The 18,874-nt window shown below is 37.9% G+C and overlaps 1 protein-coding gene across 3 annotated transcripts in view; it reads left to right on the top strand.

Annotated features, from left to right (window-relative positions):
* TFDP2 (transcription factor Dp-2) overlaps positions 1–18,364 on the top strand; it is a 38,849-nt gene extending 20,485 nt beyond the window's left edge. For 2 of the 3 annotated variants that reach the window (XM_062498922.1, XM_062498924.1), the window contains 8 exons: positions 548–595; positions 1,691–1,853; positions 2,376–2,522; positions 4,649–4,717; positions 6,354–6,505; positions 10,763–10,929; positions 16,236–16,341; positions 17,233–18,364. In XM_062498922.1, the coding sequence (XP_062354906.1) occupies positions 548–595; positions 1,691–1,853; positions 2,376–2,522; positions 4,649–4,717; positions 6,354–6,505; positions 10,763–10,929; positions 16,236–16,341; positions 17,233–17,401 (1,021 nt within the window). In that variant the 3' untranslated portion in view covers positions 17,402–18,364. The remainder of the gene's footprint in view (positions 1–547; positions 596–1,690; positions 1,854–2,375; positions 2,523–4,648; positions 4,718–6,353; positions 6,506–10,762; positions 10,930–16,235; positions 16,342–17,232) is intronic. The other variant, XM_062498923.1, reaches the window with a different exon arrangement.
* Positions 18,365–18,874: the final 510 nt, after the last annotated feature.

Here is an 18,874-nt window from a genome sequence, read left to right on the forward strand (position 1 = left end):
CAGTGCTTGCAGACTGCTGCTGCTGTTCAAAATTCATGGCAGCTGCTTCTTCAGAATCTGTCTTCAGCTCGGTATGCATCAGCTCTGACAGGAACAGTGTTTCACCTCAGGGTTTCATTTAAAGATTCCTGAACATTCACTGCCTTGAAAATATAGACTATATCTTATGCACTGTTTAAAGACATTTTTCTTTCACATGGAGGAATTTTAAATAGGCATTTTCAAGGGTGCTTCTCCTTTTTAGCCCTGCTGCTAGCTCACACCAGCACTTCCTGTAGTTCCAGATGAAGTGACTTTCCTCAATTCCTATGGGCAAAGCATGGTAAAATTTGGAACAGAATTTGTCTGACAGTGAGCTCTGACAACTTCCTCCATAAGTCCTACTGCCTTCCCTGAAATTTTATCAAGCTCTGTGTGTTGTATTTTTCCATTTCAGTAAACGTGTAAGAGCGAACACTAGAACCAGCTAGGCCCCATATACAGTGATTTTAGTTGGTCTACAGATACAATGTTATTTTCAACTTAAGTTTGAATTGTCTTGTCTTAGGGAGCGAAAACGGACTCAAGAAATTATAGAGTCAGATTTTTCAGAAAGGTGAGTGTTACTGAATGTGTATTTTATGTATAGAGTCATACCTGGTTTACTTCAGATTTGCCTTTCAGAAAGATGACTGTCCAGTTCCCACTTTCAGCAGTTTTCACTCCTTCACATCAAAGCTGTGTTGGGTTTTTTTTCAGTCTGCTGGTGTTCCTTTTTACTCATTTTTGTTTCTTTTACCTGTATTCAGTTTTCTTAAATACATTCACAATTTTGAAAACCATTCTTGTTTTTTAATAGTTTCTCTAGCTTTTTACTGCTGACAGGGGCGCTTTTTCTGTAGAATAACAGCTCTCCCTGGAACACATTGTCAAATGAAACCATGAGACTAATAAAAATTAAAAACAAACCCACAGCTGAACTATTTAAAGGCTTCTATTGAATTACACATCCAGATTTAGTTTATGTGATAAAAACAAATGCTTCTGTTTTTTTCTGTTACATTACCTAAGGTCTTGCTTTTCTGGAAGAAGAAAAATGGAAAATGACCCTCATGGTTTGCCAGTTGTTAATTTGGCAACTTAAAACCCAATTAATATTTACTTACTCTCCACAAAAGAGATTCTTGTATCTATTCTGTGATGGACGCATCATAAAATAGATGTATGTGTGTGTACTATGATGTATATATATATGGATATATTCTATGAGGGACACACCTTAATTCCCCTAATGACCAAGTTTATTGGTCCTGCTGTGTTTTAAATAGGGATGTCTGAATTTTTCTGTTTTAGGCATACACATGAGGGATCCCCATAAACCTGGCTTCCAGGCACATAGGCACCCTGAGAGATTTTTTCTCTTTTTTTTTGGTTGTTCTTTTGTGAGACTACCTGGAAACTAATTACAAATCCATTTTAAGCATCTTCCCAGCAGCATGTGTTCAAATGCTATGAATGTAGAAATAGTCAAGGAAGGGAAAGAGGCTCTAGTGCACTTTTTTGCCAACTTGTAAGAAACAAGAAACTGATGCAAATTTTTATTTTTAATTTAGATAATCCAGATTTCTGTTGCAAAAGGTAGATCTTCTGCTGTGTAACAAAGTAGCTTATTAACATTCAATGTATTAAAATAATACTTTTCTTTTTTCAGTAAGAGAAGCAAGAAAGGAGATAAAAATGGGAAGGGTCTGAGGCATTTTTCAATGAAAGTTTGTGAAAAAGTTCAACGTAAAGGAACAACTTCATACAACGAAGTCGCTGATGAGCTCGTATCAGAATTCACAAATTCTAACAGCCACCTAGCAACAGATTCAGTAAGCAACTATGTGTTGGATTTTGTTATACCAATACAGATTTGTCTGTCATAGAATTCTATTTCTGTACTGTCCTGCCACAGTCTACACTCTCCTTCACTTAACTAGTTCTCAAATATAAAGGCTTACCCTTTGAAATCTAAAAATACAGAATTAAGATGAAGAATTGAACTCCCTCTGAATTACAAATGCAGTAGAGGAATCCTCCAAAATAACTAAGTTTAAGAAAAGGCTACTCTTGTATATGTGTTCTTGTCAGGCTTTTCAACTGTGCCAGACTTGCCAAGATGGAATTTCCTGAAAAGATGCTTCAGGAAGGCCTGAAGCTTCCAATTGCAACCAAGCATGCTCATGTGGTGTCCAAGGGGTATCACAGATGAAGGATCATGGTTTAACACCACTCTGACCAGAACTGCCATTTTGGCATTTCATGTTCTCCGTGTCTGTGGAGGATCTGTTCAATGCTTTTCCTTTCTTAATTAAATTCTTTTGGTTTTTATTAGTGTTGTTTTGTTTTCTTAGCAGGCTTATGATCAAAAAAATATTAGACGGAGAGTTTATGATGCCCTCAATGTCCTCATGGCAATGAACATAATTTCAAAGGAGAAGAAGGAAATCCGATGGATTGGCCTTCCTACAAACTCAGCTCAGGAATGTCAGAATCTAGAGGTAAAGGGAGGTACATGGGAAATTCTGTTTTGTTCACATGTTGTGATAATTGAGTTGCTCTTCTTTAGAAGAGGGATTTTTTTTCTCAATTTGAACCTGATTGGTTTTGATGCTTGTGCACTATGAAAATACAAATTTTCATATTGGAATAAACTGAAAAAATATGTTTGTGATTAGTTCAGTTTCATTTATTATACGTTACATTTAGTATTTTTTTAAAAGCCAAGCTCTTTACCTTACAAAAATGGACATTGATTAAATCAGGGATTATTTTTAAGATTAAAGGCTGTAGTACCATGAATTAACCAGAAGAAAGTCAAAAGAGTTTATATATAGTTCAGTTATAATCACAAAACAGTTTACATTTAAAATGAGATCAATTCTCTATTAATGTCTGTACTTGGAAATATAGTTCAAAGGAAATTCAATTTAAAAATAATTCCTGCTGAAATGTCAAATACTAGTTATGAACTGCCAGAAAAAGCAGAAAGAAGTTTTACTTCTCAGTTATTTCCATTATTTTTTCAGCAAGCTAAGAGTTACAGTGTTTTTGCAGGGATGCCAGAATTTATATGCACAAATGTTGCCTGTCCTTCGGGCCAAATGTGCTATAAATAAAAAGCACAAGTCACTGTATTTACTGCAGTGTGCTGAAATGGCTGTCTGCAAATACATCTCAGTTTGTGATACTTGGGCATTAGGCATCTTGAAAGGTGGGTGGGTGCCTCTCCAGTGCAGAACAGTTCTTTTTGTGCAGGGTCATTACAGCAACTTGAAAAACATATCCATCCAAGGAGAATGCATGTGTTCAATCATTATGTTCCAGAATGGTTTTCTAATTCTGGATAAATCTACATTTTGCATGCATTAATGTGAATGCATTGTCTCTAGTATAGGTTTATTGTTGCAAATATGAAACTTGAATTTCATTGTCTCATCTTCAATAGTCATATGCAATTCACTGTTTCAGGCTCTAATTACACATGCAAAAAACAGAAGCCAGGCATATTTTTCAAAAAAAGTTGCTTCCCCTGACATAACAGAGAACAATGTAAAACAAAGATGCATTTTCATGGTGTGAAAATCAGAATTAATTTTGCTTTTAAAGCTGTTTAAAGTGGCAACTGTTCTTAGCGTTTAAATCCATAATAAGATTACCAGTACAAAAATCAGTGCAAAAGAGCTTTTATACAGAAACCATGCCTGAATGACATCTGTACTGGTTACTGGTTTTAAGAGTCCCGGCACAGAAAGCCATCTGAAAGATGCATTTTAAACACTGAAGTGTGTGAGGAGGGAGCCACCACAAAGCAACTTTGTAAATCAGGTAGAGGGGTTTAGGCCAGCTGAGTTTTAAAACACCACATCATTTAGTTTCAGCACTTGAATGAAAAGGTAATATAAGAGTGTAGTATTGTGGGGAGTCAGTGATACCGTGCTGGCACCACGAGGATGATGAGAAAAACCTCTTTCAGCTACAATGATTGCTGTCCAGTTCTTCAGCATTGCCCCAGAGGACACTTCCAAACACTGCTGTACCTGCAGGGTCAGCACTGCCCTGTCCCAGCTCTGTGTCTCCTGGGTACAGCAGCTTGGCCACATCAACCAGCAGTAACTAAACTGCTGCAAGAGATGTGCTCCTGTAGGAAATGTTACCTCTTACCCCTATTGTTGCTGCAGTCTTGGCAGTTTAATCAAGTCTCAAACAAAAAGTGGAGGTCACTGGTAAGATACAGGTGATAATAAGCCCAGCCTCCATATATTTATGTCCAATAGCTTGCAGCTAGGAGAACAGTGGGACATGCACAATTCCAAAAGAGTGGAGGGCAGAAGGGGAAAAAGCCCCAAAGCATCCCCCTGAGCAAGTGTTTGATTTGGCACTCGGTGCAAGACAGAAGAGGCAGAATGGTGGGGGGAACATAATAGTCTCTTGTAATAATTAAATCCTTGCTGGAGTTAAAATTGTTGACAAAGAAAGACATTACAGTCTGCCAGACCTGTTTAATAGAGAAACTCTTATGCCCATGCAATTTGCTCCCTTTTACAAAGGAAGCCTATTCAGTTGGGCACAAGGGAATGCACAAGGTAACTTAAGTATTTTCATGCATTTACATTTATCTTTTAAGATAGAAAAACAGAAGCGGATTGAAAGGATCAAACAAAAGCGAGCCCAACTGCAAGAGCTGCTACTGCAGGTATATTTAATTTTAATTTTTTCCCCATATATGAAAATATCAAGTGCAAATCCAACACGTTAGACCTTCTGAAGTCCTTTCTTTACTTTAGATTTAACTAACAGCTCTGACATACTAAGGAGAAAAGTTTGAGCCCTGTGACCTTTCTGGATTCTGGTAGGGGGACCTCTTGCCGACACTTTGTGGTTCAGTTTTGCCTGCTGTCAGCCAGCATGCTCTGTCTGTGTGCCACAGGCTTTCCTAAGTGTTCTGCTGAAGCTTTGCCAACCTCAGTGGGAATGGGAACAACTCACAAGTCCCCTTTGTTGATTCTACGTTCCCCAAGAGCTACCCTGAGTCATTCTTCAAATTTTTTCTTTGACCTAATCGATGAAGTTCACAACAGAACTTGTGTAAATGTGTGCAGAGTTGTTTTGGGGGATATAGACATTTCTGGATCTTAAGAGTGGAAGGCTGGCAAATCCCAACACTTTGCTTTCTTTCACATACCTTTGAGATGACTTCTGGCTTTAACTGCTGAAATATATTTCAAATGCATTTTGTTTATAAAGTAAAATTTTCTAAATATAGTTATGATCGTTCCTTAGCATTCTATTCTGTGGAGACTTTTAGTCATTTAAATGTAATCAGTTTTCTCAAATTACAGGCAATAAGGCTGTATTTTTTCCTGCTTCAACTATACTGATAAAATTTTCAGCTAATTGATATTCACTGAAACTTTCAATTATCTGATGCTTCTTCTTTGTTCATCACCAAAAGCTGTTTCTCTGCTTAGGGTATAATTGGAATTCTATCTGTCTGACCCAGTACATCAGCAGTTTCTCCAACAGTAACATGAAATTACAGTGGTGAAAATAAGGCAACTCGGGTCTTCTTAGCTTTTAGTCCAAACATTGACAGAGTTGACTCTCTTTACTGTCCATGACTGTCATTTTTGCCCTGATTGTGTGGATTGCCAAAGGGTTTATCAGTCCTTTGGGATTCTGGCTGTCCATCTTTTTCCCCTTAAATGGAATCAGCACTGCCTCAGGTGGGTAAGTACACTGACTTCCAGTCCTTCAAATAACATTTCCTAAGCCCACACATTTTCATACACGTGCAGTCAGATACAGAAACAGGCAGGTAGCAAGTGGTGTCACAAACAGCACCTGCATTTTAACTGCCAGAGAATTTCCAAACAAATTCTTTTGAGAGAGAGAGAAGGTGATGGATGAGAAGGGCAAGAGAATAAAAATAACAGATATGGGAAGTGGTGGAATTTTTGTTTCAGTGTAACTATCTTCTACCCTGATGTAATGACACATAAAAAGTACCAGAGAAGACCTCTGACTCCAGAACCTTTTCAAAAGGATTGGGGAAGCATTCTCCAGCAAGCCTTACTGCTCCTTTCTTGTTTCTTCTGCAGGGAGTGTGAGGGGGGACAGTCAATTGTATATGTGTGCAAAAATTTGGTTTAACTTCTGCTCCTGGTGAACTTCACTAGTGCCAAGAGAAAGACCACAACTAACTTTTTGACAAAAAATTACTGAAGGTATTGAGAGTTGGTAAATAAGACCTGTGAGGTTTCATTTCCTGGAAACACTGATGTCTGCTCTTTTATTATGAGTGATCATTTTTTCTTTCTTTTGTTTTACAGCAAATAGCATTTAAAAACTTGGTACAAAGAAATCAGCAAAATGAACAGCAAAATCAAGGCCCACCATCATTGACCTCCACAATACAGCTGCCTTTCTTAATAGTCAACACTAGCAAAAGAACAATTATAGACTGCAGCATATCAAGTGACAAGTGAGTGTTTATGGAATTAATTTTTATAATTTTATTTTCTTTGTGGACTGGAACTTTTCCACAAACAAGCGAGGGAAATTTTTCTAGTTTACTAGAAGTAATTATTCTATTTATTTTTGCAACCATCACTTCAGGGGGTTTCTTGTTATTTGTTTAAATATTTGTTGCAACTGCAGTAATAATATGAATGTGTTTATTAATACTTCCTTACAATCTCTAGTTAAAACAGGCTGACTTTCACTGTTGTAAAAGGCACTTCAGGCTGACATTTCAAAGAGCATTCCCTGCACAGAAGAAATAACTGAATGAAACTATTTACTAGGACAGCTCTGTCTTTTAAAGCAGCCATATGAATTCTTACTCTTCGTATGCCATAAAAATGTACACAGCCAGAAACACAAGGTTATCCATGTGACACAAAAGTTACGTACTTCAGGTGATCATAATAACTTTGAAAGTGTTTTTTAATGCAAAAAGTTTTTTGAAGAAAAAGATACAGAAATTTTTCACACTGTCTTGCATGAGCAAACTGCTAGCAAGTTGCATTCACATTATTCTGAAAATCTTCCAGTTACATAATTGTGGGTGCCTGTGCTCTTTATCCTGTGAAAATATGGCTGAAGTTTGAGGTGCTGTTAGGTTAACTGGTAATCGGCTCACAATCAGTTTATTAGCTGAAAATAGCTGGCTTTGCTTTAATACTATAGATTACAGATTTCACTCTGTGGTATGCAAATCCTGTACTGAACTTCAAGTGAATCACACAGCAAAAATAGACAGGCTCTAGTACCCGTGCACCAGCATGCAAAACAGCAGTACTATTACAAGTTTAATTGTTACAGAAAATGAGACTGAAGTCCAATATATTCTGTGACAAAACTTGTGGAGTACTTTCATGAGCACTTTAGCAAGTTGGGAATTTTAGGATTATTTTTGTTTTAGCATTGTTGTACCCTTATTCTAAAGTCACACTATAGAAGTGTTCCTGCTCTTTTAAACAGGACTCTACATTTAGGTCTGAACTGTTGAAAAGTTGAACAATTTCATACTGAAACTTCAGAGCTGCTGCTTTGATTTGTCAGAGATTAATCTGGCATTTGGGATCCAGAGCAGTGTATCACGCTTCTACACTCTCCAACTGTGTGACAACAGTCCTACTAAAAGTGAGCACAGTCAAAATTATTGAAGTTGCTGATACTTCAATTTATATAACTCAGCTTTGGTAGTATGTCACCTGGAGGTCATTAAGTGTACAACCCAAGTTAAGCCAGCTTTCCACTGTGGTTATTATTTGTGCAACTAATTAGTGGCAGCAGCAATAGGTTAACAGTGCCACAAAGTGCTCTGTTTTAACCACTGTTAAACTGATCTGCTGAACAAGGCAGTTAGCAAAGGTGGTGACTTGTTTTGGAGAATTCCCAGACTGTAGTTTATTGGACAGTATTTGTGCTGCCTGACTCCATCACTGGTCAGCTTGAGTGCTTGCTCTGCACTTGGTTCCAGACTGAAAGCCACTTTTTAAAGGGCTTCCATTTTCCTTCCTTCTCCAAATAACATTTATGTAAAGTACTAATGTCAGTAAGTTTAATGAAGAGCTAAGCTCACAGCATTAGCTACTCAAAATTGTATTTACAGACGAACTTATAAAGGAAAGTAATTGCTTGGAAATGTCATACCTAGAGGAGTGATTTAGTATCAGAGGGAAAAAAAAGTTTGTGTCCTCTGAGCTTTTTCCTGTGCAAAAAAAAAAAAAAAGCCAAAACAAAGTGAAATGTCTCACAAATTAGAAAAGAAGAAAAAAAAAAAGTTACTGGGCAAGTTCTCTTTAGAGTCTGAGAAGGTTGATGGGTGCCAAGCAACATGCTGGGAATGACATTTCTGAAGTTTGGAGTAGGAAAAGCAAAGTCTTCAGGTGAAAAGGAAGTAGTTAAAAACTAACTTTAAAGATGATGCACCTGAATAAGTAAGTCCCATTTAAACAGGAAAAATGTATTTAGTATATATGGTACTTCTGTATAAATGGTGTTGGTCCTAGGAAAAAGTAACCAGAATAGTTTGTTTTAAATAAGCATTCAGACACAATAGATGTATCAGAAACTTGGAAAATTATAACATCTCTAAGGGGAAATGCAGAACATTTTGTACAGCACTGGAGATAAAATGCTGTGCATTAGCGAGAACTTGCAGGAAGTGTTCTCTTGTACCCTTACAAAATAGAATTGCCTGTAGCAGCAGAAAATCCAGATTAAAATCACTGGTGATCAAATTTGTATTTGCCATGGAAAAGGGATAGGAAGTGTACCCAAATTTTGTATGCACAATATTAATAGCCTCTGGACCTGGCTGGTAGTACTGAATAATAATATGGCAGCCCAGTAGATCATTCTGTGAGAACAGAAGTTGATTTTTCAATAACAGCTGTAATTATGCTGGGAATTACTAGGAAAAACAGTAAGGACTGCAGTGTAAAACTAGATGCATATAGTGCTTTATATCTGGAATACTGCAAACTCATGTTCTTGGAAAAAGTATGGCTTAACCAAGAGAGACACAGGAGGGCAGCAAGAAGCACTGAGGCTATGGAAAGGCTTTGACAGAAGGAACAGATGGGCTCTTTGGCCTAGAAGGGAGAGGACAGTGGATTCCCAGGTGTCTCAGAAATCACCAGTGATATGGTGAGCATGCATGTAGAACAGCTGCACATAGTTGCTTATTAAATTGAGCCACATTAAGAGAAGATACCAGGTGATGACAAAAAGAATGTTTTTGTAACAGTCTATGCAAATCATAGTATTTGATTTTGTTCATGCCAGAAGTTTATGTAAGTTCAGAAGGGGGTCATGTCAAGTGCCTGAAAAAAATTCTCAAATAGCTGTTAACAGCAAAGTACAAGTGTGGGGATTTTCTGTATCAGTGACTGCAGGCTGCTAGAAACTAAACTGGAGAAATACTGAGGACTGTAAATTTCTCAGTTTGGAAACTTGCTGGGAATGGAAAATAAGTTACCTTCCTTTCTAACATCCAGTATTTGGCCACAGCACATGGGAGAAGAAATGCAGAGCTATCAATAAATGCAACTTTTGATCCTGTGCCATAAATTGGAATTCAGTTATGAGTCAGTAATTACAGCTTGCTGGTAGTAGCTTGGTATGACACCAAGCTGTGCCAGTTTAGCAATGTAATTCTACCAGTTAAAATTATAACGATGCATCTTATTTTGCCTCTTAATGTGATTATGCTGAAATAAATAAAGGTGCATAAACAGTAGGTTTTACAAGTAATAAGGTATGAGCCACAGAAGAAATGCTGCATATGGCTGGCAATTACACCCAGCACAAAGCATTAGGTTACCAACTGAAAATTCTGTGTATAAACTTAAGAGCTGTAAGCTTCCAAGTTTCCTTGTCCAGGAATAAGAAAATAAGTATTAAAAAAGAACCTAGCAAGAAAATTGGCATGTAACAAAAGCTTGGAGAGATAACAGAAGACCCACCCGTGAGTTAAAGACTGTATCTCATAGATGAGTTGCTTTTCTAAGGGTAAAACTTTTGTCAGTTGAAAAGGAGGTACTGGGAACTAAGCCTTATTTTACTGACCAGAACTGTCCAGACTTTTAATACCTGTGATGACAGTGTAAGACCAGCCTAAATACCCCTGCATTTCTTGAAGCTGTCTGAAGTTTTTATCTCAATTTTCACTTTCATATGCAGTTAAAAACATTTTGAGAGTCCTACAGCAGAAACAGTGGGTTGTGAACACACAGGACTCTGAACAGGCTGCTTTTCTAGCTGCATCCAAAAAAGCAAAATTTTACCAAAGTAAATAGGTCAGTTCACAGGAGGAGTGTTTCACATTAGAACAGAAAGTGAAATGTAAAAGCAGGAAAGTAAAATAGTTATTTTGGTGACGGGCTTCAGGTGACCTTCTTGACTTTAGTGCCAGTGAAGGTTTATGTTTAATAAGGCCTCCCTCTTCCCCTTTGAATCTGCTTAATGAGGTAGGAAATTTTAAACTTCGTTCCTGCACTGGTGAAGTTACTTTAATTGAGAATGTGCTGTGTTAAAGCTGTAGGCATGCCAGTCACAGAAAAGAGAAAACACTTCTTGCACTTCTGTTCCCTTAAGGGCGCTTTACAGAAAACCAAGACTCTAGAGGCTTACCTCACTGCATGCCAAAACCACCAGAGAAAGAATAGGCAAGAAAAGCACAGCTGTGCTCTTTTCAGAATCATCTCACTTTTATTTTTTTTACATGCAGATTTGAATACCTCTTTAATTTCGATAATACTTTTGAGATTCATGATGACAGCGAGGTGCTGAAGAGAATGGGAATGTCCTTTGGGCTTGAAGCAGGCAAATGCTCACCTGAGGACTTAAGAACTGCAAAATCACTGGTGCCAAAAGCTTTAGAAGGCTACATCACAGGTAAGTCAGTGTTCCTGATCAAATCCACCACCTTACTTAACTGAAGCAAATTTAATTAAATTGACTTATGTATGCAACATTTGAGGGGGTTTGGGACTTAGGGTTGGTACATGAACCAGTTGTTTTACTGCTAATTTTGGAAGGTTTATCTTAGTTGTCCTGTTGACTTAATGCACACTGATTTATAACAGTGTGATGTGTGAGCTGCATTATGAAGAAATTATTTCTTGAATAACTAAATGGACACCAAGAACAAATTTTCATGTGTCAGTATTAGTTTTGAGTAACTGCATGTATCAAAGAGCAAACTGGAAAAAGGCAGCTCTTCCCAAGCTGAGGAAAAGGAAAGAAATACAGCATCCTGAACTGGTTGGGTGCAATCCCTCAGGAGCCAGCAGGTGCCACCTGAGAACTAAGCTTCTCTAAATAAAAACAAGAGGCTTCAAAGACTTCAGGACAGGTGTCCCAGGCAGAGGCTTTTACCACCCTGTTAGAACAGGTCAGCCTTAGACACAAAACTAGAACTCCTTCAGTGTTGCATCACTGGACTAGAGCTGCCAAAACTTGCTATCACTTCTTACAGTCATTGTCAGTGCGTTCTTCTTGCTGTACCCAAAGCTAAAACTTAGCCCAGCATTTTCTCAAGTTTCTGGGGGGGGGGACTTTGTAGCTAAAGAAAGTGTTACCCAATGAATTACTGAGTACAGACCTTTGTTTTTGAGGAAAGGGAACAAAGCTCTTGCCCCAACTTCCCTACTCCTATATATAAATTAGAATTCAGTTACATTTGATAAAAGTAGTACATGTTAAATGGATGAACATTTCAAGCAACATCAAATGTGCTTATGTTTATTAACACCTATTTGTGTTTTCCTGGTCTTCTTGTCCTGTGGGTTTTAAAACTAAGATTTCATATTTTATTTTTCATCAATTTTGAAATTACACCTGGAGTCTTTATGAGATGGAACTCACAACAAAAAGAGAAGTTGAAAGAAATCTTGATTTGTTCCTTGCAGGTTCATTCAACTCAACATTTTATTTACCATGTGATTTACCAGCAATACAAAAAGGGGAAAGGAGCAGAACCCATGTCTTTAACAGTGTTGCAATGTTGAAGTTACTTAATTGCTCCCTTATGTCAAGGATCAAACTGAAATCTCTTTTTCATTTTAAACCTGCATTAATTTACCTCCAGGGAACACTGTTTCCTTACATTTGCAAAAAGCCCTGTGTCATGACACTATTTACTGAGTCTTTCCCTGGTAGTAAACCAGCAGCCTGGAACCTATATAGAATTTTAATCATAGGAAATGCATAAAATTTATTTTTTACTCAAAAATCTTTAAGGCAAGTAATGTTCTCTTCGTACATGGGGTCCATTCAGCTGTTTCAGCCTCTGTAAAAATTAGCTCAGAGGTATTCCTATTAGTATATGTATTTAAAAATATATATGTACTTTAATTTACATACCAGTACATGCATTAATTTTAATGGTTTATTCTATCTGTTGCTTATTATTTAATTATGCTACACAAATCTATGGTTAAGAGTATGAATTCCATAGTGATGGTTTCTAATTGCAGTAAGTGACCAATAAAGGAAACATTTAAATGTTTTGCACAGTATTTGAAAAGCCAGCATTTACCTGATTATATATTTTTTATTATCTTCCCATTTTAACCTTGGAAGTTTTTAGACATTTTCCTACACAGCAAGAGTAGGGAAAGAGAAGGGCCATCATTGGTTTCTAGAATTCATGGGTACTTCTGCTTTGTCATGATGGCTCTTTGAAGAACAACGGCTTCAGTTACTACTATACAGGAAAAACAGTTCCAGGTCTCTTATTTATTTACTGAATAGATTTACTGCAATGAAGTTTCATTATGATCCCTGTAGCTGACTCCATGGACAACTGCTCTAGAAGCCAGTCCTGTTCTAATACATCCAAGTAGGTGAATTATTTCCTGAACAATGTTAGTTTGACCTTAGCCTGGTCATTTTTCAGATAATTCCTGACTTCCAAACACTAACAATAGCTTGTACTATAATGCTTACCACTAGGACTAGAGAACCAGTTGGCAGAATTCTAAGTCTACACCAGTTCAACTAAAGAAACTTTAACTAGACAAAAAATGTTGGACCATCTCAGCTTTGCAAAGCAGTAACTTTGTATTTGCATTAAACAGCCACATAAATTGCTTGGAACTGCTGAACTGATGGCGTGCACATCAAAGCTTTATTGTTGGATTTTCTTTTGAAGAGGATCATGGTTTTTTGCCATTCTTCAAGTGCCCAAATTTAATAACAGTAGTGTTTTCTAGGTTTTCTATTTTCAGAATGTTTTAGCAAATAAGTGTATTTTTGTAATAAATACATGGGTGTGATCCCCAAGTATGACGTGGCACTGAAATCAGCAGAAGCTAAGGCACATTGACCTCATAGAGAAAAAGATTCTGTGTGTCTTAAATTATTTTTGTAACACTTTTCTGTTGCTTGGCTGTCATAAATGACAATGTCTAAAACATGACACTTGCACCAGCTTAAGAGGACATTGCAAGGACACAGTCCTAATTCTACATTCCTGCCCATTTCTGCATTTTGACCCAGGTGCTTTCCTTTGTGCTCTCTCTGAGCTGGTTCCAGGTACTAAACTGCAGCCTTTGTCTGGCAGAGATGTTTGCAACAATTAAACAGAACTATGTAGCAAGGAGCTCCAACCAGAACAGCTCAAGTGGAAAGGAGGGAGTCAGGTTGCCTGGTGAGCAGAAATACTCCACTGCCCGGAACAAGCATAAACTCAGAGTAACATCTCTGTCTTTTGGGCTGCGCACATCCTACAGGCACTTAACACAAAACCAAGTCCCACCTTCATTAGTTGAGTCCTCTACTAGAAATGAGTCTGCAGATTAAAAAAAACAAGCAGGAAATAAAAATTCTGAGGCACTAACAGTTGGGGTAACAACATCTCACCTTATGTATCCCACTAAGGTAGGGGGCAGTCAAAGTGGTGCAGTTTAGGACTTGTTTTATTCAGTGTGTGAAGAAGTGCTCTGCATAATTAGGCATGACTAGAAAACGGGCTGGAGTTGGAACTAAAGAGCTAAGAGTACCTACTGCCTGAGCAAGTTTGTTCAGCTGTCAACAACACTCCCATGCATCATTTGTACATTAACTGCTAAAGCTATTGAGGGTATTGCTTTAGAGCCTTCTCAAATAAAGTATGAATTTCTGCCAAGTGTATCTGCTACAAGATACAGCTAGTACGTAACAATGCCACTATTAGATTGGACTGCACCACCTTGGTAAGGTTTATGCAAACTGCCTTCCCTGGTTTTAAGTGTAGCCATTAGTAAGTGATCTACACTGACAGAAGAAGTATTTTCATTGTAGGCATACTTCCATTTTGATAGACTTTTTAATACTGGGAATGGCTTCAACTCCCCATCTTTTACAAACTTCTTACCCCTTGCTCCTCAGAGCCCACTGGAAAATTGAATTTAGAAATATAAGGCAATGAAAATACAGGGCAGGGATATGCTTTTATGAACTACCTTTCTGACCTTGCTCTTCAGAAAGAAAACTAATGAGGTATTATCCAGAAATGTTAATAAACCATAAGATTGCTATCAGTGTCTTGTTATTCTTCTGGAATATTAAACATGTACACACAGGTACACTGCTTCAAAATACCAAGGAACAACACTATGGCAGAGCTCTATTAATCTAAATACAATGCAGTCATTCCAAATGGTTTAGCCTCCTCCTGCATACACGGAAGCTGTAAGAACATGTTCTCTCTCATTTAGGGCAATCTTGATGAAAGACATCCAGGTCCATCCACATTTAACTGTTCTCATCTAGTCTGTCCTCACAGATCACCCTAAAACTGCCACTTATTAATGTTTGCTGTCAAGTTCCAAGGACTGCTGCCAGGAGCACCACCCTTACTAGCCTTGTTTTGTAACATGGCATTTAAATACCTTGCTGCAGCAGCTTTCCAACACAAACCAAGGTAGCCTGTGGATCCATCCCAGTGGATGGTGAACCAATTTACACAGCTCTGTGGAGCTGCTTAAAACAGTCCCTGTGCTAGGCAGCACTGCCAAACCTAGAGGAACCAAAGCTTGACAAGAACATAGAAGGACAAATGAGAATGTGTATGTAACAAACACAGTTATTCCTCTTACCTGCTGTTATAGAACAATTCTAGATAATTATCAGTACTACAGTCCCAGTTACTGCCACTGTGCTGTCTAAAACAGAGGCATAGAATTTAACAGTAAGGACTTGTAACTTCTGATTTAATGCATCTAGCTGGAACCATGTGCAAGTACCATGCAAACTAACTAGACAGTCTTGATAACCTTGTTTTGATGTTAACTTCGTGTAAAGATGGAATGCCTTATCTAAGAAACAAATTAAAAACACGCACACACACACAAAAAGTCCCTTCAATGTAATTGGGTCAGTGGACCCGTTTTGCTGATTCTCTTGGCAGAAATGTGTGTAATTGGAAACAACTGACAGCCATAACTTGTTAAGGAATTTAAAAACCAGTACTGTGGGTGTTGTAAGTAACCTCAGAGGGGTTTTGACAAACTACCTCAAGAAACTCAGCATAATTTCCAGACCATTTTAATGGTCTCAACCCCCCTACTTTCTATCCCAAGTGAGGAGAGTGCCTTACACATGTCTCATATGCAGTGTACAACAGGCTCTCTCTTCCATTCTTGGCACCAACCCTTTGCCATGGTCTGTGTGTGTCCAGAGTTGCTGCCCAGCCCAGGCTGGTGGCAGAGAGGATGAGGAGGCTGCCCCACAGCCAGCCACAAAAGCACCAGGCTGAAACTGCCTTTGGCCACCAGAACACACACAGCAACACAGGGACTGCCTGGGTCACTTTACTGCACTAGCTCAAAACCAAATAAATACTATTCCTTTTGTACCTTCACCACGTGGGGCAGCCAAGGCCCTTGGAGCTGTTGGGGCATTTCACAGGGTCAGTCTGTGGCAGTAAGTTTCCATGGAGGACTCCAGAAATCTTACATCAGATACCTGTGAGTGCATACAGCCACCAGCCAGGTGAATCTTCTTCAGAAAGACTGAAAAGCTGAGAGCAAAGCTTAAGTGCATCCACAAACACAGGATATAATTTCATCTTGATTGAACAGGACATATCTACAGTATAAAACTCAAGCTACTGCTACTTTCTAAACTAAGGGATCCTAACTGCAAAGAGAATTCAAAGTTTAAAATTGTAAAAGGAAGAAAAAATGTAAGTAACAATCATAAATGTTTTCTTCTAGATATGTCTGCGGGATTTTCATGGATAAATCAAGGGTTACTTTCAAGTTCAGCACAAGCAGTTTCCCATTTCGAGGCAGCTGGAGGCACTTATGATGCTAAATCAAGGTAAATAAAATAATCTTTTATTCAGGGATAATTACATATGCTTGTTGTACTTCAGTAACCTTGCTATTTCACACCATTTGCATGAAGAAATTGAGATATTTTCATGTCATGGTTGATTTTGATTGAGAAAAAGTCTTACTCTGTCTTCCTTGAAGGATAATTTCAACATGCTTTGAATGTTGAACATACCAGGTATTTTGTACCTATATTTCGTAAGAATAGAATCCTTTTCAAGCCCCTTTTCCTAATTAACCTTAAATTCCTGCCTGGGCTTGGACTACAAATAGATAATTATATGTGGATAAAAGCCCGGTAAGATTTCTGAAGAATGCATAAGAATGTCTGCTCTCTAAATGCACTACTGTTTAAGCTCTCATGAAAAAAGTTTACTCCACACAGCTTAATAAGAATTTAAAATTAAAAACCAACAACCAAACAAAACAAAAACCACCATGCGCAAAACCCCAACCTAAAACACACCTCAGCAGCCAGTCTTTTCCTGGAGTTACCTGTACCATAAAAAATGGAAATAGGATTATTGTAGGGATTATTATTTTGGAGCAGGCTCTTTCTCATAGCAGTTAGTAGCTTCATTTTTTATTGCAAACATATTAATCAAATTGTGATGGATTTCTTTTTTTTTTTCCTTCAGCTTAAGTGATTCTATTAGTTGTTTATGAAAAAAAAGAAGTCACCCAATAATCTTTTTATGCAATTTTCTGATGTTTTATCAGCTCTCCTAACTAATAGCCGTGTTTACTGTAATACTTTGGGATTTTTTTCCTTGTTGGTAGCAGTTCTTCGACTAATGGAAAAGCTGAGGCCAGAAAGAAAAAGCTTAAAACCTCATGAGAAACCCTCTAAATATCACCCTTTCTGTTGTTTTGCTAGTGAGAACCCAGGGTTGTGTTTGGATGCTGAAGTGGCCTTAGCAACTGGGCAGCTGCTTGCCCCTAGCAGTCAGCAGTCCAGCAGTGCAGCATCCCGGGGGGAGACGCCCTGCTCCTTCAACGAGGAAGATGAAGAGGATGAAGATGAGGATTCTTCCTCCCCAGAATGAGGACAGTAGAAAATGGAATATGCAAAATGCTGCTCAAATATTCTTAATGGGAGTTCCTGTTTGGATTTTATGGTTTCTTGCCTTGGTTTGCACTGTGTTCGGTGAACCAAAACGGAAGCTTCAAAACAAGTTTATCCGTAGCTGAAATTGAAGAATTGTATAACTGAACACAGAGTGACATGCAGAGACAGGGTAAAGTGGGTTTTATAAACTATAAATGAGGAAAAGAACAAAGTCCCTGGAGATTTGGCAAAGTAAACCTTAAGTTCATCTTTTCCATTTTGGGACTCAAGTCTCTTGTCTTTCCCTTGTCTTTTTCAGATGGAGAAGAAAACAGTCAGTCAGTAAAAGCCAATTCTTGCATTGTCTTTTGGCTGTGCTGCCTTTAGAAAAAGGGGGAGAGAGCGCATACAAATGTGCTAAAATGATTATTTAAAACTATCTTGTATGAAAGTGGTTGTAGGGAGAAGGGGCTGTTAAAATGTTTGCTGTTTTTCTGTTCAACTTGCTGTATAGAAGATTCTTAAAGTAATATAAATTGCAAGTGATTAAATGAATCTTGAAATAGTTTCTATCCATTTTAGATACTTTTAAAGTAACATTAGTATGAAAGGTTCATATGTTCATTTATATTGCAGGCCTAATTTATTATAAGTGATTATTCTTAGCCATTATTAAAACAGGAAAAAAAAAACAGTATTCTCTGCACCAGCTTTTTTCAAGGAAAATAAGTTTAAAAATTGTATTTCTAGATTACAGCATATTCAGTGTAGCTTCTCCTTTATTGTTCTAATTTTATATAACCCCTTTGATGTTAGAGCATGTCTTGTTTTTTTTTTTTTTAAAGCCTCCTTAACATGGCCTCCCACCATGTTAAGGATCTCAGGCAGTGTGTTTTCAAGGCAGTCTTTTCAAATTTGGGGTGGGCAGGTCACATAACTTTTAAAGTCATAGGCTGAGGTTCTTAGGAAAAAAAATAAAATTTCAACAATATATCATTTCATGTTTTGCATTCTGGTCAGCTTGGATTCTGACAGACTTTCTTATCAGTAACTTCAGCTGCACTCACCTTGATGCACCTTTGAAAGCTGTATCAAACCACTTAAAATAATCTGTGGCTCAAGTTACCCAACACATATCCCATGTGAATTGTTAAATTAGACTTGCAGCAGGAGGCTGTGTTTTCCATAGCTAACATCACATCCAATCATAAAGACCTTTAAAAAAAACCAAACAACTTGAATATCAATGCAAAAACTCTGCAGATGTACTCTTCCCATGGTGTTCCAGCGTCCAGGACTTTGCCTAGTCCCGAAGTTAACTATTTTTCATGAGGTAAATCTCTCCAGTTTTTCCACTATCTGTAGGGGCTTGGTTGCCCTGTGTCTCAGCTGTCTGAGGCAGCTGTCCTGGCTCTGGTCCTGCACAGAGGATGAAGCAGCTTTTGCTGTTGCTCACCTGAGCATACCCCTG

Source organism: Cinclus cinclus, chromosome 10 (genome assembly GCF_963662255.1).
Source record: "Cinclus cinclus chromosome 10, bCinCin1.1, whole genome shotgun sequence".
NCBI classification, from domain to species: domain Eukaryota; kingdom Metazoa; phylum Chordata; class Aves; order Passeriformes; family Cinclidae; genus Cinclus; species Cinclus cinclus.